At 42.7% G+C, this 22,204-nt stretch overlaps 1 protein-coding gene and 1 non-coding gene across 5 annotated transcripts in view; one reads left to right on the plus strand and one right to left on the minus strand.

The window, feature by feature from the left end:
- The first annotated feature begins 73 nt into the window (after positions 1-73).
- The window catches only part of MTR (5-methyltetrahydrofolate-homocysteine methyltransferase), a 150,319-nt gene continuing 128,188 nt past the window's right edge, over positions 74-22,204 (plus strand). For 3 of the 4 annotated variants that reach the window (XM_053207418.1, XM_027046946.2, XM_027046948.2), the window contains exons 1-8: positions 74-207; positions 3,327-3,541; positions 7,387-7,476; positions 9,685-9,754; positions 11,517-11,609; positions 13,053-13,159; positions 15,116-15,175; positions 15,923-16,017. In XM_053207418.1, coding sequence (XP_053063393.1) covers positions 174-207; positions 3,327-3,541; positions 7,387-7,476; positions 9,685-9,754; positions 11,517-11,609; positions 13,053-13,159; positions 15,116-15,175; positions 15,923-16,017 — 764 coding nt within the window. In that variant the 5' untranslated portion in view covers positions 74-173. The remainder of the gene's footprint in view (positions 208-3,326; positions 3,542-7,386; positions 7,477-9,684; positions 9,755-11,516; positions 11,610-13,052; positions 13,160-15,115; positions 15,176-15,922; positions 16,018-22,204) is intronic. The other variant, XM_027046947.2, reaches the window with a different exon arrangement.
- LOC113595857 (U6 spliceosomal RNA) lies at positions 20,492-20,598 on the minus strand. Its single transcript, XR_003416487.1, has one exon. It is a non-coding gene; the product is annotated as a U6 spliceosomal RNA (small nuclear RNA).

Below are 22,204 nucleotides of genomic sequence, written 5' to 3' on the forward strand. Positions count from 1 at the left end.
GGTGCGCGCAAGGCCCGGGGCGCGGCGGGCTCCGGGGCCCTTGGCGCTCCCAGCGACTCGGGCCTCAGGCAGGCTCCCGGGCGCTGGCTGGCGTCGCTCTTGGCCGTCTCCTGTGCAGAGCGCGACTTCCCGGCTTTGCCGCTGGCCTGAGGAGGAGGAGGAGACTCGGCGGCATGTCGCCCGCGCTGCCAGAGCTGACGCCTTCCGGTAACGTTGCCACCCGGTCTCAGCGGTTCAGTTGTTTATTGACTCCTGCTATGGGCTCCTAATCCCTAGGGTGATTCTCCTCCCCAATTGGAGACGCGCGACCAGGTTTCCCCGCGGGCGGGCGGGCGGCACCTTTGAACCTGCAGAGCAGCCCTGAGGTCCCACGTTGTTCTGCTTGGTTCCTTCCGCACCTGTACCCCTCGCTCCCCAGACACAGCAGCCGCGAAGCACCGCCCTGTCCCCGCGTCCTGTCCCTGAAACACGCTCGTAATGTCAAAGTAACGAAACTTTTGCAGCTTGGTGCACCATATTCCAGCAGGGCGCTTTGGAAGTTTTGCATGGGTTAACGTTCTTATTCAGTACTTTTTGAGCATGTGCTCATCCAAAGGAAGTCCACGTGCTGAGACAGATAGCAAACCCAGAGAACTATTTGAAACTGCAGCGAACGTTTCTTTTCCACATCAGGGTTAGAGCAAACTCCAGTGTGCACAGAATTATCACTGTGTAAAAGAGCAGATAGAAGGTCGTGATGGGAAGTAGTAATCGCAGCTGAAGTTAATCTGAGATTAACTTTGAGAAAGAAACTAGCTCAAGAACTGAAAATAATTTCAGCTTTATAATGAGCTCTGGGTCTCTAAGGTCGTCCCTGGTTAAAATTTGTGGTCAAATCTACCCATGAAAACATGTGAGCTATGAGGTAGGCAATGTAGCAAGAAGAGAACCAGTGATAAGGACAGAACAGTAGCTGCCTGTGACAGAAAGAGGGTGTTCATCTTGGGCAGGGGTGAATACTGAAGTCCTAACTCAGAAGGAAATTTATCACAGGTGAGCTAGTGAGCCTGTTGACTCTGGGGTTCTGATGTGGGTGTTGAAACCAGTGGAAATGTAACTGAGAAACATTTTGTCACTGATGCTATCAAATAAGATGTACAGAGGCCTATGTTACAGCTCTTTAATATCTCTGCTTCATGACTTTTTTTATTAAAATTTTTTTAACGTTTATTTATATTTGAAGGAGAGAGAGACAGAGTGTGAGTCGGAGAAGGGCAGAGAGAGAAGACACACAGAATCCAAAGCAGGCTCCAGGCTCTGAGCTGTCAGCACAGAGTCTGACCCCCAGGGCTCGAACTCAACATGAGAGCATAACCTGAGCCATAACCTGAGCCGAAGTTGGACGCCCAACTGACTGAACCACCCAGGCGCCCCTCTGCTTCATGACTTCTTACTTTCCCCTTCCCATTTAATTAAAAAAGGAAATACGTGATTTCCCTTTCATCTAAATGTATCAACAGCAGAAGGCCTCAGCTAAATGGGGGAAGTGCAAAAACTCGATATTTCTGTTTCCACTCTGCGAGATGTTGGGGAGAATGTGCCCTGTTAAGAACCTGACTAGTCAGGAGTAAAATGTACAGGATGTTCTGTACATAATGAACCGAACGCAGATAAGCACGAGTGTATTTTGGTTATTGTTCTTCAGGGAAGATCTCAATGACCGTTTACCCTTGCAAGGGAAAGGAGAATTCTTAAAGTGACTTTTAACTCTTACGAGAAGGTTCTGGAGGGCAAGGTGATTAGAAGCCAGTGAAAGATAGTCCTCTACTGGAAAAGCATGAGGATTACAAAAGATAAGAACAGTGAACACTTAAACCCGCAAATCTGGGAGGAAGACCTCTTCAGGTTCTCTCCAGAATGGCTGTCTGTGTTCCAGCAAGCATACTTGAGGGTTCAGATTTTCTTTGGCGTTATCCAGTCTTATAATTATTGCTCATCTATTGAGTGTAAATAAGTATCATCTTTTTTTTTTTTTTTAATGTTTGTTTACTTTTGAGAGAGAGAGAAAGAAAGAGACTGAGAGTGAGCAGGAGATGGGCAGAGAGAGAGGGAGACACAGAATCCAAAGCAGGCTCCAGGCTCTGAGCTGTCAGCACAGAGCTGGACGTGGGGCTCGAACCCACGAACTGTGAGATCATGACCTGAGCCAAAGTCGGACGCCCAACTGACGGAGCCACCCAGGCACCCCTAAGCTTGTTTTAATTCACATCTAATCGCTAATAAGCTTGAGCATTTCTTCAGTAGTTGTTGAGTATTATTTTATCCTTCCTTGACTTGACCATTCACATCTTTGTCAGAGTTCCTTGTATGTTATAGATGTTAGTCCCTTTCAGTTTTAGACATTGCCGAACCTTCCTCCAAACCGTAATCTGTTATTTTTGTCTATGGTGACTTTCATTTAATAAGAATCCTTAGTTTTTATGGAATCAAATTCATCATTTTAAAAAATATTATAGGTTGGGCTTTTGAGCCTGAAGTCATTCCCTATTCTAAGTAATGAAGATATCCTATATTTTATTTTTCCTTATGCGAATATAGTTTTATGGTAGACTATTTAGTGGGCCAAGTAAACTCTACTTTTTCAAAGTTAATTCAGCTTTTTTCTGGGCTTTTAGTTTTCCACATAAATTATGGAATATGTCAAGTTTCTCATAGAAAATCATGTTTTGTTTAGTTAAAAAAAAAAACTTTGATCTCTTGCATATATGAAGACTCCTTTAACAAGATCTCAGAGTTTGTATATGTGGGGGGCAAGGTTGTTTTATGGTAAATAGTAAACTGTTTTAAAGACCAAGAACAGTTTGTGTGTTTCTGGATTATAAAGTGAATACAGTAGGGACCCCCGTGGAAAAACGCTTAGATTTTTTATGAAGATGGGAGGAGGAGTAGAGGCACACTCCGTGGTCAGATCTGCAGTGAGTGGAAAAGTGCTCTCTCCCTAGGTGGAGAGAGAAAGAAAATGGAGTGAGCCAAGCCGTAAGAGGGTTTTGAGGCAGAGGCGGGTGAATTTTGGAGCTCCCAACAGAAGACTTCTTTGGGCAGGATTAGGTAGAATCCCCTACAGAGGGAAAAGGACTTGAAGCTAAAAGCAAGCAGGTTTGGGACAGCAGATACGGGACATGTTGAGGGCAGCCAGGAAAAGATGAACCAAGGAGGAGGCTCAACAGGGAATTTTCAGGGACTCCCAGAAGTGTAGTTCTGTGGCTTTTCAGTAGTTCTTAGAAACCTCCTCCCCCTGTCTTTTTCCGCTTTCAGTTTTGAAAGTCAGATTTTCACTTTCTTTAAAGCAGGTGTGAAGAAAACCCTGCGGGATGAGATCGAAGCCCTTCTGCGGGAGAGGATTATGGTGCTGGATGGAGGGATGGGCACCATGATCCAGCGGCATAAGCTAAGTGAAGAAGACTTCCGAGGTCACGAATTTAAAGATCATGCCAGGCCACTGAAAGGCAACAATGACATTTTAAGTGTAACTCAACCCAATGTCATTTACCAAATCCATAAGGTCAAGTATCCCCAGGATCTTCTGTGTTCATTTGATTATTCTGTAAGTCGTTTCGCATATGGAGGGCAGACCACTGTCCCCAGTGTCTGGAGGGGACAGAAGAAAGAGGTGGTTTGTTCACAAAGAAGGCTTGTTGGACACCAAATAAAGGTCATGTGCTGTGATGAGCATTCAGGATAAGGAGTTCAGAAAGTTAGTTTTTCTGCCTTTGAGGCATTTAAAGTCCAGTGAGAAACCACAAAGATCTTGGACAAATTGGGGTATTCACATATGCTATCCTACTTAAGTCACCACAACAGCCCTGATGAAGTAAAATCAAAGGTGGTTATTCTTATTTTGTAGATTTGGAAGTTGAGCCTGGCAGAGGTTAAGGAACGTATCTGACATTAGGGAGCCTCCCTGACTTGAAATCCCATCCCCTTTCATTCCATTTTTCTGTGTCCAATAAAAATGGTTAGTCAACATAAAGAGATCAGGAGGAGGTAACTGGGTACGATACATTTTTATAACTTATAATTAAACACAGAACGAAATTGTTTTATAGATTATCATAGGAATTACACAGAACTGTGACTAGAAGAGGTATTAAGATGATAAAATCTGTTTTCCTGGTCTGGATTCAGTTAGAAGGACAAAGCGTATTTACCAGTTAAGCGAGAGAGTTTTATTTTCTGGAGAGGGGCATTGTTCTAGGTGTTTCAAGCTCTTCTTAAAAAAAAAAAAAAGTCTAAACAAGTGGTTAAGTGTTCCAGTGAGTATGGAAGGGATCATTTTATTGCGTGGTCAAGACTTTTTTCTCGGTAAGGTGAAGGATAGCATTCATTTGAAGAAAATGCCTTTCCTTTGCTCATAATGGGAATTCTAGGTACCAGAAGATTTAGAATTGGTCCTTGAAAAGGTGTTGGTTCTGCAGGAAGAATGGTACCTAAGTTTTTCTGCTTGGCCTTGAGACTGTGTAGTTAAATCCTGTTAACTACAGGAATGCCCTCATGGGTATGAATTGCTTGTTATGGTTACAAATACAGTTCTTATAATGCAACTGATAAGATCATATGAACTACCATGCCATGTAGCTTCGTCCTATTGTTCATGTGGATTATCATTAGATTATCATTAGATTATCAGCTTCTGCAGGACAGGAATTGATGCCTGTTTTTCACTGCCTAATCCCTACTACCTAGAGCATCTCACACGTAGTAAGTACTCCGTAAATATTTGTTACAGAAAGAATCCTTGCCGTCTGTATTAGGTAGGCATCTAGATAGAACTACAAGGTACCCACAATAGGCACATGAAGCAAAAATGGCTGTAAATACAATAGAGTGTAGGTGGGTGTCCCATTTCTGGGGGTGCATTTTCTAGCTAGAGTTCTTCGAGTGCAGAACCTACCACGTTCTTGGATGAAGAAAGGAAACACTGGGTTGTTTTCACACTTGGCTGTTTCTAGTGGCGTTAGTGACCACGGATCAGATCCCCTGATGGCTAATTTTAATGGAATGTCTCGGTTATGTTTGTAGTGTAGGTGCCCAACCCGGAAGCTTCTGTGATTGTAATGCAAGTGTCTGACATGAAGCTTTTGGCTGCCAAGATGCCCATTTCAAAGACATCCATCTCATTTTTAACGTACTACAGCTACCGACTAAACACTTAGATAAGAAACCAGGCTGTTCCCACCCATGAAGTTCTGCTTTTAGAGAGTCCTGGGTGACCCAGACAGCCAGCTGTTTGACCCCATTTTTCCCCTTTCCACAGCCTGATTCCCACTCATGTCTTAAATTCGGCAATAAAGAGTGAAACTGCGAAACCCCAGGCACCCCATCCCTATAGCCCGGAAGAGGCAGAACCCCATGCCTGTGCTTCCCCCACCCCTCCCCCCCTGCCCCATGTGCCCCTCACCCCTTGCAGTGTGGCCCTGGGCATGCCTGTACCCTCCAGGACTTGGGAGTAATATACCTTTTTCTCCCCAAAGTGCCCCATGGCTGTTGCTGAGATGTGTTTTCCGGTTATAAGAACCACAATGGCTGGTGTGGCCACAACTTAGGTTCCGCCCAGGGAAAGTTTGTGGGAGCTGGCCACGAGGACTACCCTGCCTTAAGTATCACTGTCACAAAACAGAATTCAGCACCTCTGTTAGCCTCTACAAATGCTCTCCTTAAAGTCCTTCTTTAGTCTTGACAGCTTTCTCCAGGAGAAGAGTGAGGAGCAGGACATTACGCAGCTTGCCCCTGATCACATGATTTCTGCCTAGGGCCCTTGAGTGGGATTCTGAGCCAGGAAAAAAGGTGTAGAGAGAGGATGAAGAGCCAGAAGAAACACATTTTACACTGTGTACAATGGACATTTTCAGATCCACACAAAATTAGAGAAAGCTGCGAAGTTAGAAAACTTTTCCCCCAATTGTAAAGACAGTACATGTTTATTGCTTAAAAAAAGAAGTAGCTAGAAAATAGAAAACCATAAAAGAGAAAATCAAAACCAGGACATATCAACACCAATAAATAATTGCTAGTCACATATTTTAATTTATCTTTTAATCTAGTTTTTTTATACTGGGATTTTAAATGGGATTATATTGGGATTACTTTATACTGTTTTATAATTTGGATTTTTTTTATCTGTATACATGAGCATTAAATGTTCTTAAACATGGTTTAAGAACTTCATAATATATTCTGTGTATATGTTATTAATGAATTTATTTATTCCTAGGCATTAATGTTGTTTCCAATTTTTCTTGCTCTTTTTTGAAAAATTAAATACAATTTGCTCTTATAAAACAAAACCCGTAGGTAAGAATAAATTTGCTTTGACCACTACTCCAAATTTCTATTTTTTCTCCTGACCTAACCACTTACATTAGTTAGTGTGTGTCTTTCCAGATCACTTTGTTATGCATTTATATGTACGTATATATGTGTGTACATACATGTATGTGTATGCATACATATCAGTAGAAAATTCATACTGCTTGTGTACGTGTATGTTTTAAACTTCATGATGTCATACTTTACACATCAGTCAATTTTGGTTTCTACTCAGCGATACTTTTTGGAGATTTTTCCATGTCGGTATATGCAGATACAATGTTTTTTAGCTGCCACAAAGCATGTTATAAAGTGGATTAATTCTAGCTTATTTAGTTTTTCCCAACTGGTGGATATTTAGGATGTTTGTAACTTATAAATAGGTAAATATTGGTTTTCATTTCCTAGCTGTTCTGCAAACAGTGTTGATCAGTTTGGGAAGGGTTGTCTTTACTCAGTACTGGGAAGTCAGGGGAGCTGAGAGATTCTCGAGTGTTCATCAGATTGAGGTTGAGAAGGTGTTGTCCAAAGAGTGAAGTGCGGAAGGTAGGTTGAGGACAGGTTGATGCTGAGACCCTCAGGCTTCTGCAGGAGTGTAGTTCTGGCTCAGAGGGACCGGGAAACTGGGGTGGAGACAGCTCCCGGCAGAACTGGGCTCTCATAGTGTGGTTGTCAGTGGGAGCCAGCTTGCGCTCAGGCCGGAGAGTGCTGTTCGGGCCAGAACTCGATGCTTGTGTTTTCATACAGCCATTGTGAAGAGTTAGATTCTAGTCTAGGGAGGAAACTGGAGTCTAAGGAACTTGATTCAGTTCGTACAACTTAGCATGTGAACTGTCAGTTCAGGGTCTGAGTTTGTTTAGAGCACATTCCTTTCTATGACATCCTTATGTCTTTTTGTACCTCTAGCCTCTGGTGTAGTGCCGGCCGCTTAGTAAGTGGTCCCGGGGTGTCTGGTGGTGGTGCCAGTGGGAAGTCCTACTTGTTGCTGGGGGACAGGGGTTCTCAAACTCACAGCATTGACATCACTGTCTCCTGTTGCAGGATTACTTGCTGGCTGGAGCAGATATCATTGAAACGAACACTTTCAGCAGCACTCACGTCGCCCAAGCTGACTATGGCCTCGAACATTTGGTAAGAACTCCATTGTGCCTCAAGTCTGAGACATTTCTGCGCGTTTGCTGCCTTGGTGGTAGTTGCTAGTGAGAAAACCACCAGAAGCGCAGAGTCCAGCCAGTGCCTAGATGCCTACTTTTCATGGTCAGACTTGGAAAACAGTTTGAATCTCTTCTGCTTCTGAACGTGGCAGACCGTTCATTTTGTAACTGGTTTCTTTTATGGGCACGTAATCAAATAAAAATGATACTTATAGTGGCTGCTGATAAAGGCATAATGATTGGCTGTGTGTGCAGTTTGGGGAGGCCTTTTCATGTACTGGGTGGCGGATTTGATTTTCTTTTTTTTTAGCTGTGGGGAAACACGCGTAACCTAAAATTGATGATCTTAGCCATTTTGAGCATACACTTCGGTGACGTTAAGTACGTTCATGGTGCGCAGGCATCACACCTCCCATCTCTAGACTCTGGTCACCTTGTGGAGCTGAAACTCCGTAACCCCCGTTACCCTCAGTAACTCCCCGTTCCCCTGCCACCCCCCTACATCCCGGGAACCACCACTGTACTTTCTTTATGAATTTGACTCCTCTAGGTGCGTGACGTGAGTAGAATCATAGTGTTTGTCCTTTTACACCTGGCTTATTTCACTCAGTATAATGTTTTCCAAGTTCACTCATGCCGTAGCCTATGTCAGAATTTCCTTCCTTTTTAAGGCCAGATCATGCTCCATATTGTGTGTTCGTTCATTTGTTGGGAACACTTGGGTTGATCCCACCTTTCGGTTATTGTGAACAATGCTACTACTATGTACCCACGATCTCCTTGCTTCCCTGCTTTTGTTTCCTGAGATTCTGTACGCAGAAGGGGAATTGCTTGCTTCATACGGTAATTGTGTGTTTCATTTTTTGAGAAACCACCATGCTGTTTCCCACAGTGGCTGCACCATTTTGTATTCCCACCTACAGTGCACGAGGGTTCTGAGTTTTCTACGGCTCTGTCGACACTTGTTAGCTTTTGTTTTTGGGGTTTTTGAGTTTTGTTTTATGAAAGTAGCCATCCTCATGGGTGTGGGGTGGAGATCTGGTTTCTTTTTGATCAACATGATGCCCCTTTTCCAAATTTTATAAAATGTGGATGATGGGAATACGTAGTAGATGCCTTCGTTCCCCTTTTTGCGTGGGATTTTTCCAGACACATTCCTCTGTTTTCATGCAGGAAGTCCTGGTGCTCCAATACTGATTTTTCTCATGATGTTTTGTGAGATCTTGTGTCTTTTGGGTTATCAAGGGAAAATGATGAGTTTCGTGTGATTATTGGGCAGGAGTTGGCCAATTTTTTCTGTAAAGGGCCAGTTAAGTAGATATTTTAGGCTCCGTTGGTCATATACAGCAACTCCTCAACTCTGCCATTATAGTGCAAAGGCAGCAATAGACAACATGCAAATGAATGAGCTTGACCGTATTCTAGTAACATTTTATTTATAAAACAGGCTCAGGCTAGATTTGCCCCAGGGGCTATAGTTTGCCACCCCGTATTTTAGGATATTCTGGCTTCTTAATTACTAACTCTGCAGATACATGGCACATAGGATCTTAGAAGGGATCCTGAAGACCACAAGTCTAGGACTTTCTAACCTGTGAAGCGGTGTCTGTGAACCCCTTTGAGGAGGCCTATTAACTTCTTTAAATTGAGGTTTGTGCATACTTTTTATTTCCCAGTGAGAGGGTTCATGGCCCTTTACAAAATTCTAAAGAGGTTAGTGATCTGTAGAAAGTTGGGAACCATTGAGTTCAGCCACCATCCAGTGAAGGAAGTCACGGCCGGAGACACTGAAAAAGGAGCGGGCCACACAGGCTCTTGGGACAATCGGTCCTCCAACCCAGGCCTCCTGTCTTTTCCCATCACCATGCTTTTCGCTGATTCGCAGAGTATGTAACGTCATCATCTTACTCTTTGACATACCACATGTCCAGGCATTGCCCTTTTTATCATTTAGCTTACAGTTTAGGGGAAGAAGCTAAAACCAGGTCTCAAAGACTCTTGTCTTTCCTGCTGTCCTCACAGCTGGGGCAGCTGATAGGTCTTCTTGGCTAAGATTTCATTCAGAGCTTCTGTTAATTCCCTCTGTACTTCCTTACTGAATAAAACTGGGTTTTTGAAGGTCAGGAGTTCTTACTCGTATGGGAGGAAAAGAAGAGCAAGCTGACGTTTGCGTTTGATCTGCTAGGCCTACCGGATGAACAAGTGTTCTGCGGCAGTGGCCAGGAAAGCAGCCGAGGAGGTGTCTCTCCAGACAGGTAAGGAACGTCATCCTCCCGGGTTCACGGAGATGCTTCCTTTGAGATTCTGAGTTACAAGGTGCTGTCTTTACGGCCCTTTTCCCCCTGTGACCATCAGCCTGCTGGCCATGCCGCAGACGCTGTTTTGTACTTGTGTGCAAGTTACTCTCTGCCCTTCCCTAAGAAGCCGCTCAGTGTCTCTCTGGATTTATTCCATGCCCATGGGCTCAGGCTTGACGCTGTGTTTCCTTTACTGGGGGTTACAGCTTACCTTTGTAGCTAGGACCGTAGCTTCCTTGCGTATTTGCAGCTAAAACGAGTTTTCTCCCTTTGGAAGCATGTCATTAGGTAGTTAAGGTGACAGCTGACTGGTTATCATGGTTAACATTAAGATACCTGATCTTATCCCTTTAAAGCTACCTCATCCCCATGACTGGCTTATTTAGGTAAAGAGATAGTGCCTTCTGAGCATTTTCTGCTTCATACCACTGATGTCCTTAAAGGCTTTGTGCTGCACACCCAGGAGTGTGGCATTAGATTTAGTCTTGCTGGGACTTGAAAAGTGGCTCCCTGAAATAACTAACCTTCTGGCTGGCTGCCATTCACATGACTTGGGCGCCAGCTGGTGGGGAGGCTTTGAGGGAGGGAGAGGAATAGAAGAAATATGTGGAGCCCCTAAAGATTTGGAAATGTAAGATTATTGCCAACAGGAGAAAATATAAAGCAGAATTGTTAGGAAGTTAGACACAGCATACTAATGAAGACTGAAGCAATTCACGGGAGCTCTGCTTCTGAGAGAGAATGCTTAAATCCAGGGGCACGCACAGACTGTCAGCCCGACAGGGTCGCAGGTCAGAGAATGTTAAACACGCTGAAGCGGGGAAAGAGAAGGACCTTTTTCTTATGTCCTCATTATTGTTCAGCTTTGGGAAAGGTAACCTGTTCAAAGATTGGGTTATCCACTAGTCAGTGGTCTTCTCCAGTTAAATGATACAGCATAACCCAGGTTACTGAGTGGTTACTGTCACCAAAGGCAAGGGGCAGTGCACCCCTTCCTCGGGCTTCTGTCATGACATGTAAATGGACATAACATTGGAGGCTCTTTTAGAAGCACCTGGACTCTAGCCTGGAGGAAAAGTTATTAAAGGATTACTAAAAGAGTGATTAAGATTTGATCTCTCATACTTTAATTTAGGCTTTATAATTGTTAATCCTGACTTAATATCCTCCCACAGTGACGGGCCTGAAGCCCAATGCTGGAGAGCATTTCAAGTTGAATGTTTCCATGAGGAGCTCTCACAGATTCTGTGTCAAGTTCAGGACCTTTGAGATTTCTTAAGAATAAGGGGAGATGATTTATCCAAACACGGCTGTGGTGATAGAAGAGGGGTTACTCACTGAAACACTTTGAAGCCAGATATGCAAGGATTCAGAGTCTTTTGGGTTGGCTTGGCAACAATATGTGCACATCCCTTGTGGTTCATTGTTTTCCTGGTGGGGGCCGCGATAACCAAACGCATGTTTGCAGTAAAATCTATGAATTGTCTCACTAAGTGCGATAAAGACTATAAATAGCCTCTTGTGGTTCAGGAGAGGTCACATCATGTTTTGTCATCAAATGAATTAAGAACAGAATTTGTGCTTTTGTGCTTTTGTCTTGTAGAGTTGTAGATAAGGGGTTATAGACGTGTGTTGGAGGGAAAAATCTTAGAGCCTGTCGATTCACAGCACAAAGTTCAGCCTATTTAGAGATTTTACACTTGTTTTCCTTTTCCCAAAGGAATCAAGAGGTTTGTGGCAGGAGCCCTGGGTCCAACTAATAAGACCCTCTCTGTGTCCCCATCTGTGGAAAAACCAGATTACAGGAACATTAGTGAGTATTTCTGGTATATAATCTTTGACCTGCCAGTATGTCTGTGTTTCAGTGATCCTAAAATCTGTAAAATGGGACGAGTAACAGGATCTTCCTCAGGGTTATTGTGACTTAATTGACATAAAGGGCTTACAGTGATCCCTGGAATGTAGTTAACCTCTAAACAAAGAGCTCTTGTTTTTATTACTGTCATCATCATCATTATTATTGTTACTGAGTTTGTTTTCAAATGTACATGGTATTGTGTTGGTGCTTCTTTATCTGCTGAGGAAATAAACCAATCAAAAAAAAAAAAAAAAGCTTTAAACGGAACAGTTGGGTAAGTATGGACACCAGGCCTTGGTCTATTACAGAATAACTCACTGAATCTCCGTTTCATGTCAGAAAGCAGCCCAAACCATATAAACATACTAGCACTGTCGACATTATAAACTAGTGTATATAAACACTTACATTGAGATTTTATGAAAAATCTGCAGATCTAGGTCAATTTCTTAAACATCAAGACAATAAAAAAACGAAAAGAATGAAACTTAGCTGAATAATACTGATACTCTGTATGGTAAAGAATTTTGTATAGATAACAAGTTCAGGCAAGTATAGTTTGTAGGTTTTTGGTTCTAGAACTTTCCATGTAGTGATACCATACTTCTTCACCAGGGATTGCTCTCTCATACTGGGCTTATGCCTGGCGATGCCCTCTTTGGTCTAACATGACAGGAAGGGGCTGAATTCTCCTTTCTCTTGTGCTGTATACAGCAAGCATAAAGGTACTGTTGAGGTTTCTCTCTGGAATGTCCAAGCTTCTTTCTTGTTTGGTTGGGAGGTGAATGGGGAGAGGGATGACCTCTCAGACAGACATGGACAACTCAAGATGTTTCTAACAGAAATCTTACGCAGCAGTGATTGAACACTTTGGTTACAGGCTGAACTTGCCCTTCAGGCAGGTTTCCTCTCTGGCAGAGTTGGTGTCAGAGGGCAGGAGTGAAGTCCACGGGACCGTGGCCTCTCACCAAGGCAAATGTGAGGGAACGGGACGAGGCCTACGATGTTTCCACGTCAGTGTGATATGTTTCTGTAGCTGTCCCTCACACTCATCCCTTAACTGTCTGATTAAAACCACCTCTGGAATGAATGATCCACTCTAAAGATGTTGGAAGTAAGGTACGGGGCTCAAGAGACCATATGCCTGCCTACTCACTCACTCATTCTCGGCTCATATGTGGTGTTGAGTAGGAGCAACTGTGTTCGGTTTACAGGTGTAATTTCCACCATGGCCCTATTCCTTTGTTTGGTTTCTCACAAAAGGTGATGTTGTCCTTAAATTAAGCATCATAAACCAGCAATAGTTACTTGACGGTGCAGGCCTGAACACATGTCCTGGCCACCAAGAGGATTTTGATGACTGAGTCCTGGATGTGATTTATTTATTCTTTTTTGCAGCATTTGACGAGCTTGTTGAAGCATACAAAGAGCAGGCCCAGGGGCTCCTGGATGGTGGGGTTGATATCTTACTCATTGAAACTATTTTTGACACTGCGAACGCCAAGGTGAGTTAAGGGAGATGAAAGGGACGGTGAGTGGGGTGGGGCTGTGATGATCCCCCAGTGTGGTGAGAAGACCGTCACAGCCATTGTCAAAGTTAGATAAAAGTCTTCTGTTCCATTCTGTTCTTGAACATTTCTAATTGCGGCCAGTGGAATGAGAAAAATTTCAAAAGGTTATCTTTTGAAGTTTCAAAAAAAATTTTTTTTTAATTATGAAAGTAAATATTTATAGGTACAGCTACTAGGTACATGTATGCAGGTGTAGTAAATACACACACATGGTTCTAAATGTGAATGATACGTAAAAATATGGAGTGAAAAGCAATATCCTTCCTTCTATTCCCTGGGATGCAGGTCTTTCCTGGACAGCCACTGTTAACCAGTGTGGGGGCCTGGTAGAGATGCTGTGCAGGTGTAGAAAGTGTGATAACATTCTTTAGATTATCGCGGGACTGGTTTCCCCCATGATGCATCTGGAATTTTTTTTTTGATAAAGTTTTTTGAGATTTATTTATTTCGTTAGGAGGGAGAGTGAGTGTGTGTGTGCATGAGCAGGAGAGGGGTAGACAGAGAGAAAATGTGGAGCCCGATACGGGACTTGATCTCACGACTGAGATCATGACCTAAGCTGAAATCAAGAGTCAGATGCTCAACCGAAATCAAGAGTCAGTGAGATGCTGGCTGAGTCAACCCAGGCACCTCTGGAATTTATTTTGGGGCGAGGAATGTGGTAGAGATGTACCTAGTAGTCTTTTTCTCTAAGGTGTACCTAGTTTTTTCTTAACATCGTCTGTTAAATAACCTATTAGTTCCCAGTGATAGGAATCATGTGGAATGTCACCCAGACCATCCTAAATTCAGAAGTACATGTGGGTAGAATCTGTTCCAGTAATCTGTCAGATGTCATGCTCCCATCCTGCTATTTTCTGTACATTATCATTAAAATATGTCTGAGTGACTGGTAGGCTTTTATTCACCTCCTTCCCGGAACCTCTGTTTTTCCCTCAGAATTTTCCTGGCTATTCTTACACGTATATTTTCCATGAGATCTTTAGGATCAACTTGCCTAGTTCTGAAAAAAAAAAAAAAAAAAAAAAAGAAAAAAAAAAGAAATTCTCACATTGTCGATTTAGTAACCTTTTATGCCAGAGAACCTCACCATCACAATGAAGATCTACATTGAGTACACGTTGCATTCTGATTTCCGAAAATTATGAAAATGTAAACCTCTTAGAATCAAGAGATGTAATGATGAAAAGAAGGAGAAGATCAGTTCCCTGGAACTTAATAAAACATGGGCGTGTACACAGTAACTTGGGATTTGTACCTTTACAGCACATTCTAAGCTCACACTCTTTTGCGGTGATGCACACTGTTAGTTTCTGTACCTACTGTGGATATATGAGGGTGTGGAAGGTGATGTATTTCATTATGTAATTAAAAAAATTTAATGTTTATTTTTGAGAAAGAGAAAACGAACAAGTGGGGAAGGGGCAGAGAAAGAGGGAGACACAGAATCGGAAGCAGGCTCCAGGCTCTGAGCTGTCAGCACAGAGCCCGATGCAGGGCTCGAACTCACAAACCATGAGATCATGACCTGAGCCGAAGCTGGACACTTACCTGACTGAGCCACCCGAGTACCCCCCGTTCTTCTTTATTTTTAATTTTGATTAGGAGAAGGAAGAAAGTGTAGCTCTTAAGCTCCTCTTTGGAGGGAATATTTGTTCGTAGGTAAACTTTGAGCCAGCATTTGTTTTGTTTTAATGTGTACAGTGTTATACGTGGGAAACGTGTGTCGGGATTGCACCTTGCAGGGCGGACATGCTTCTTCCCCAGAGATTTCGACGTTTATCTTACCTAGCAGGGTTTTGGAAGAGGGAGACTTCTGATGAGCTAGTTAGATTGACCGGGGACACAGTCTCTCAGAAATAAAGACGTTCTTCTTTTTACCCCCAACAGGCAGCCTTGTTCGCACTCCAACAACTTTTTGAAGAGGAGTATTCCCCCCGACCTATCTTTGTAAGTTCTAAAATTTGCATTATGTATCGTGCCTTTTATTAATACTGTCATCTTGAGGGCAGGGTTTTGCCTTTCCTTGCCCAGGACAACTATCTTTAGTGTCTTTTAGCCTCCTCTGTTCACCTTCCTCCTATCACCAGCTTTAGGCCAGTAGCAGGCCAAGCTCTGGAAGTGCTAAGAAAATGAACCTAGAAGTGGTTGGCAGAAGCAGACCATTCCAAGGAAGCATGGCCGAATTGGTCCCCTGGAGTCCAGGGCTTAGGGACTCCTCCTGATAAGGGTCCCAGGGGAGTGGACTTGCATGCTGACCGACAGGGCCAGTGCTGACGACACCAGCCTGGAGTAGGCAGACCCACGGGAGAGGCCGAAGGCTGATGGTGGGAAAAGAATAGAATGAAATCAAGGGGTGTTGGATGAACCAGCTATGTATCAGCCAGGACAGCCAGAGGTCTCTGGGAAGGCCTTTTGCTGTGGGACCGGATGTGTGAACTCAGAAGCTTTGTTGGTCACTGGGTTTGCCTCAGTGACTTTCCCTGTTTTTTTGTTTTTATGGCTTACCAGCTCCTCCCCACAGTCACTTTACCCACGTCCTTTCTGACCACAATGGTAAGTGATTCCTTTTGTTAGAGCTCCACGGTTCCCTTCCTCGTAAAAGAACAAAGTCAGCATGCTCATTTTATTTCACGTTTGTGACCATATTCTTAATTTGAGCCTCTGTCGTTGACGGAGTTTACTTTGTTAATTCAGATTTCAGGGACAATTATCGATAAAAGTGGGCGAACTCTTTCTGGACAGACGGCAGAGGCATTTGTCATCAGTGTGTCTCATGCAGACCCACTCTGGTAAGTGCTCATTCTTCCCTTGACCCCATTCCTTTTAGGGGTATCTTTTTGGATGGCTACAGAATGGGGCCTGGGAGGGGACTGGTCCTGCGTATTTCCACTGAAAAGCTTGCATGGGATGTTGGCTCTCTGGGAAGTACATTCAGACTTTTCTGACGGGCGTCAGAAGACCACTGTCAGAATGGGTCAGTTGGAGGGGCTGGGCTCGTACCTCCTGGATTGGGCAGATGGTTGCCTGTTTGGCTGTAAGCGTGCCCCTCACAGTTTCAGGCTGTGCTTGGCGCAGTCCTAATTCTGCAAAACTATTACCAGCGCTTACGTTGGTAGGACAGGGCTTTGCAAGGTGTTTTCTCCCCCCAGCTTAGGGAGCAAATGGAAGCAGTTCAGTGTGGGATCAGATGGGAATTCTCTAGCTCAGATTTTTATCTTTAAATAAAGATTAGCCTGGCTTTTACGTTCTATTTTAAACTATCTCCCTATTTTTCTTATCAAAATGTTTTAAATTATATACCACAAGTGAAATGGAACCTCCCAGAATATATACTCTTTTCACCTGTGCCTTTTTTCCACACATGCCCTGTTCTTCCTGCCTGGAAGCTGTGCCTGCCTCTCTCTCTCTCTCTCTCTCTCTCTCTCTCTCTCTCTCTCTCCCCCTCCCTCCCTCCCTCCCCCCCCCCTCCCCCTCTCCCTCTCCCTCTCCACCCCCCGACTCTGCTGACTCCTTGTTAGCCTTTACGAATCATCTCCAGAGTCCTCTCCAGGGAACTTTACCTCTCTGATTAGCTCAGGTTGATGTTTTCAGAGCACTCTGTTTACTTTTATTATAGTCTCTGCCATAAAAATAATAGTAATAGACATTTATTGAGAGTTTTCTGTTTTAAGTGCTTTCTGTGAGTTATTTCTTTTAATTCTAGCAGCACCACCTTGAGGTAGGCACTGCTGTTTGTGTCCTCATTTTAATGAGACTGGAACAGAGACTCAGAGGCTGTAAGTCAGTAGGTGATCTAGGGATAGGAGCAGCTCTTAGCGACTGTGCTTCCACATTTCATCAATTATTTTCTTGTTGTTTTAATGTTTCTAATTTCATGACACGTCTTACAGTTGAGTTAATGTGGCAGTGTGATTTCTTAAAAGCTGCTATTAATTTAGAGTGCATTGTTATACAGTTGATTGGGACTGATAGTTAAGAAAGTAACTGTATTGAACTTGACTGTGATTGATTGAACAGCTCATGAGCTTTTCCAGAGCAATCTCTTAATCATCTGCACATCTCTAACGCTTAATAGAGTCCTTGGTGTGTAGAATGGATGCAGTAAATGTTCAACCGAAAAACTGAAGGATAGGAAAATGTAGGGGTCTCTGAAGACAAACTTTATCTAGTTTACTTTTGAATTTTTTTGTCTTTCCTTAAATATTTAAAAACCTTTTTTTTAAAATGTTCATCTATTTTTGAGGGAGTGAGTGAGCAGGGGAGGGGCAGAGAGAGAGGGAGACAGAGAATCGAAGCAAGCTCTGAGCTGTCAGCACAGAGCCCGACGCAGGGCTGAAACTCGCAAACCGTGAGATCATGACCTGAGCAGAAGTCGGACGCTCAACCAGCAAGCCACCCAAGTGCCCCTGTATTTCCTCAGATATTTTTGAGTATTATTCTATTGCTCTTTTCCCCATCTCCTTTACTCTTAATCATGATCTGGTCGCATCCCTCAATACGTAGGTGAAACCCCTACGTTGGCCCAGGTGTCATCTTGGTCTTTGTTCTGCTGACCGTTCTCAGAGGACACCCTTAGAGGGCGTTCTCCCTGCCCCTGCCTCACCTGCAGGAATCCAAGGAGGATATTTTTATGGAGTTTCGAAAATACATATTTCTCTTCCTTCAGCAAACATGCAGTTAATTCTGACTTTCGACCCACTCAGCGGTTACTTTTTTTTTTTTCCATTGTTACCCTATAATTCTTTCTGTGTCTTCAACGTCCATCTATAGCCCACTCACAGAGAGAATAGATCTGGTCTCCAATTTGTTATGAATCGTACAGACCGAAGGGGCGGATGGACAGGTAGAAAGCAGCCCAGGAATTGGAGAGTTTTATCAGATCCTGTTTGTATTGCTCTGGGTTTGGAACTCTGAGTGGTACCCAGCAGTTTGCTTTCTGGTTCAGGACTAAGAGTTGATCTCAGTATTGAGGAGGCTGGTTGACAAATCTATGAGAATTTTTAAAATACACATACCTATACCTGTGTGTATATAAGCAGATAGTATGTAATAAGGTGACTGTAAGAAACCGTTGCTTGCTGATTTTGATCATCACAAACTGTACATGTGTTAACAAAGTACAGTGGGACAGTGTCTTTGTATCATTACTTATTAATTATTAATTCATTGAGCATTAATGGAAACCCTGTGCCCCGGAATACAGGCAAATGTGAAACAGTCCACAGTAGGAGAAATTCGTAAGTAAATTAAAATATAAAATGTCAACTGCTCTACAAAAGTATGAACAAAAATCTTGCAGTAGATGGGTTGGAGTGATGGTGTTCTCGTGGGATTCAAGGACGGCTTTGTAGAGAAGGTGACGTTGGAACTAATTTTTATTTTTATTTATTTTGTAATTTTTTAACGTTTTTTAATTTATTTTTGAGGGACAGAGTGTGAGCAGGGGAGGGGCAGAGAGAGAGAGAAAGACACAGAATCTGAAGAGGCTCCAGGCTCTGAGCTGTCAGCACAGAGCCCGACATAGGGCTCAAACTCACGAGCCAGGAGATCATGACCTGAGCCAAAGTCAGATGCTTAACCGACTGAGCCACCCAGGCGCCTCTGGAACTAATTTTTAAAGCCTGGGTCAGAGTTGGCCTGGCAGAGGCATATGGAAGTATCAGAATGAGCAAATAGCAATATAAAGACTATTTTTCTGAAACATTTTCATGTATCTTATTTTACTTTAACAAATTCCTGGGATCCAGATTGCTAGTTAGGCATAACTTTCTCACGCAGCAAATGAGGAACTGGAGCCACCTAACTGTTGAAGAGAGGAGTTAGGATTGGAATGAAGTTTAGAAAAAGTCCAAGGTCCTTTCTTTTTATTTATTTAATTTTTAAAGTTTATTTATTTGTTTTGAGAGAGAGAGTGCACAGTGGTGGAGGGGCAGAGAGAGAGAGAGAGAGAGAGAGAGAGAGAGAGAGAGGAGAGAATCCTAAGCAGACTCCATGCCCAGTGCAGAGCCCAACGAGGGGCTTGATCTCCATGCTCAGGAGAACATGACCTGAGCCAAAATCAAAATTTGGACATTTAACTGACTGAGCCACCCAGGCGCCCCAGGCTGGGGTCCTTTCTAATGATAATGTGGTGATGTAAAACATTTTAGTTTATTACCTGGTGTTGAGTGTGGATGATGTAGCATAAGATTAAAAATAAATTAAGAGTGTTCCAGGTGGAGCTGTGTTCAAGGGTTGTGACTTAGCCGTGCGTAGGACTTAGCAATCTTTTTTTTTTTTTTTTTAAGGTACAGTTGACTTAAGATATTATATTAGTTTCAGGTGGATAACATAGTGGTTTGACATTTGTGTACATTGTAAGACGATCACCACAGTAAATCCACCATGCAAAGTTGTCACAATATTACCAACTGTATTTCCCAAGCCTTGCATTCCATCCCAGTGACTTACTCTTTTATAACTGGAAGTTTGTGCTCTTCGATCTCCTGCACCCAAGTCACCACCCCCCACCCCCAAGCCCCTCCCTTCTGGCAGCTATCAGTTTGTTCTGCATTTGTGAGTCTGGGTTTTGTTTGGTTTGGTTTTTAAGTTCTGTGTGTAAGCCAAATCATGTAATATTTGTCTTTCTCTGACTTATTTCACTTAACATAATACCCCCAAGATCCATCCACATTGCTACAAATGGCAAGATTTCATTCTTTTTTATGGCTGAATAATATTCGTGTGTGTGTGTGTGTGTGTGTGTGTGTGTGACATCTATCCATTCATCCATTGGTGGACACTTCAGTTGTTTTCATATCTTGGCAATAGTAAATAATGTTGCAATGAACATAGGGATACATACTTTTTTTTTGAATGAGTGTTTTCATTTTCTTTGGACAGATACCTGGTGGTAGAACTGCTCGATCATAGGGTAGCTCTAGTTTTAACTTTTTGAGGCACTTCCATGCTGTCTTCCACAGCGGCTGAACCAGTTTATATTCCCACCAACAGTGCACAAGCGTTCCCCTTTCTCCACATCCTTGAGAACACTTGTTATTTCTTGTCTTTTTGATATTGTCCATTCTGATTGGTGTGAGGTGGTATCTATTTGTGGGTTTGATTTGTATTTCCCTGATGATGAGTCAGTCGTGGTGAGCATCTTTTCATGTGTCTGTTGGTTATCTGGATGTCTTCTTTGGAAAAGTATTCAGATCTTCCCATCTTCTAATTGGATGTCTTTTGTTGTTATTGAGTTGTATGAGTCCTTTATATATTTTGGATATTAACCCTTATCAGATAGATAATTTGCTCTTTATCCTTGCTCAGGGGCCATGCTAATGTTCTCTGTATCGTTCCAGTTTTATTATATGTGCTGCCAAAGTGAGCACCACTCACAAAGTGAGCACTTTACAGGTACCTTCTCCCGTTCTGTAGGTGCCTTTTTGTTGTGTTGATGGTTTCCTTCACTGTGCGGAAGCTTTACAGTCCGATGTAGTCTCAATTGTTTATTTTCTTTTTTTGTTTCCCTTGACTTTGCCATCTGATCCAAAAACAAACAAACAAAAAACACCACTAAGTTTGACGTCAAGGAGGTTACTGCCTATGTTTTCTTTCAGGAGTTTTATGGTTTCAGGTCTTACATGCAAGTCTTTTTTTTTAATGTTTATTTTATTTATTTTGAGAGATAGAGAGAGAGTGTGTGTGAGCAGGGGAGGGACAGAGAGAGAGGAGAGAGAGAATCCCAAACAGGCTTTGCACTGTCAGCACAGCCTGATGTGGAGCTCAATCTCACAAACCATGAGATCATGACCTGAGCCAAAATTGAGAGTGGGATGCTTAAATAACTAACTGAGCCACCCAGACACGCCTTACATGCAAGTCTTTAATCCATTTTGATGGATTTTTGTGGATGGTATAAGAAAGTGGTTCCAGGTCATTCTTTTGCTTGTGGTTGTCCAGTTTTCCCAACACAATTTATTGAAGAGACTGTTCTTCTCTTGGATACTGAGAACAAACTGAGGGTTGATGGGGGGTGGGGGAGACGGGAAAGTGGGTGATGGGCATGGAGGAGGGCACCTGCTGGGATGAGCACTGAGTGTTGTATGGAAACCAATTTGACAATAAATTGTGTTAAAAAAAAAAAGAATAGACTGTCCTTTCCCAAGTGCATATTCTTGCCCCTTTTGTTGTAAATTAATTGACCATGTATGTGTGGGTTTATTTTTTTCCATTGATTTGTGTGTCTGTTTCTATGCCAATACCATACTGTTTTGATTACTCTAAGTATGTAGTATAATTTGAAATCAGGGTATGTGATATCTCTGGGTTCGTATTTCTTTCTCAAGATTGCTTTGACTTCTGAGGGTCCTTTGTGGTTCCATACAGATTTTAGAATTATTTGTTAGTTCTATGATAAATGCCATTGGAATTTTGATAGGGATTGCCCCGAATCTGTAGATTGCTTTGGGTACTGTGGACATTTTAACAATATTCTTTCATTTCATGAGCATGGATATTTTTCCGTTTCTTTGTGTCATCTTCAGTTTTTTTCATCAGCATCTTATAGTTTTCAATGTACAGTTCTTTCACCCTCTTGGTTAAATTTATTCCTAGGTATTGTATTTTTTGATGTAATGTGTGGGATGGTTTTCTTAATTTCTCTTTCCAATAGTTTTAGTGTATAGAAATGCAACATTTTTTATATTAATTTTGTATCCTGCAACTTTACTTAATTTATTAGTTCTAGCGGTTTTTGGGGGGGGGGGAGTCCTTAGAGTTTTCTACGTATAGTATCCTATTATCTGCAAATAGTGAGTTTTACTTCTTTCCAATTTGGATGCTTTTTATTTCTTTTTGCCTAGTTGCTGTGGCTAAGACTTCTGATACTGTGTTGAATAAAAGTGGAGAGAGTGGGCGTCCTTGTCTTGTTCCTGATCTTAAGGAAAAGCTTTAGCTTTTCACCGTTGAGAATGCCGTTAGCTATAGGTTTGCTGT

Source organism: Acinonyx jubatus, chromosome D2, assembly GCF_027475565.1.
Source record: "Acinonyx jubatus isolate Ajub_Pintada_27869175 chromosome D2, VMU_Ajub_asm_v1.0, whole genome shotgun sequence".
Classification (NCBI taxonomy): Eukaryota; Metazoa; Chordata; class Mammalia; order Carnivora; family Felidae; genus Acinonyx; species Acinonyx jubatus.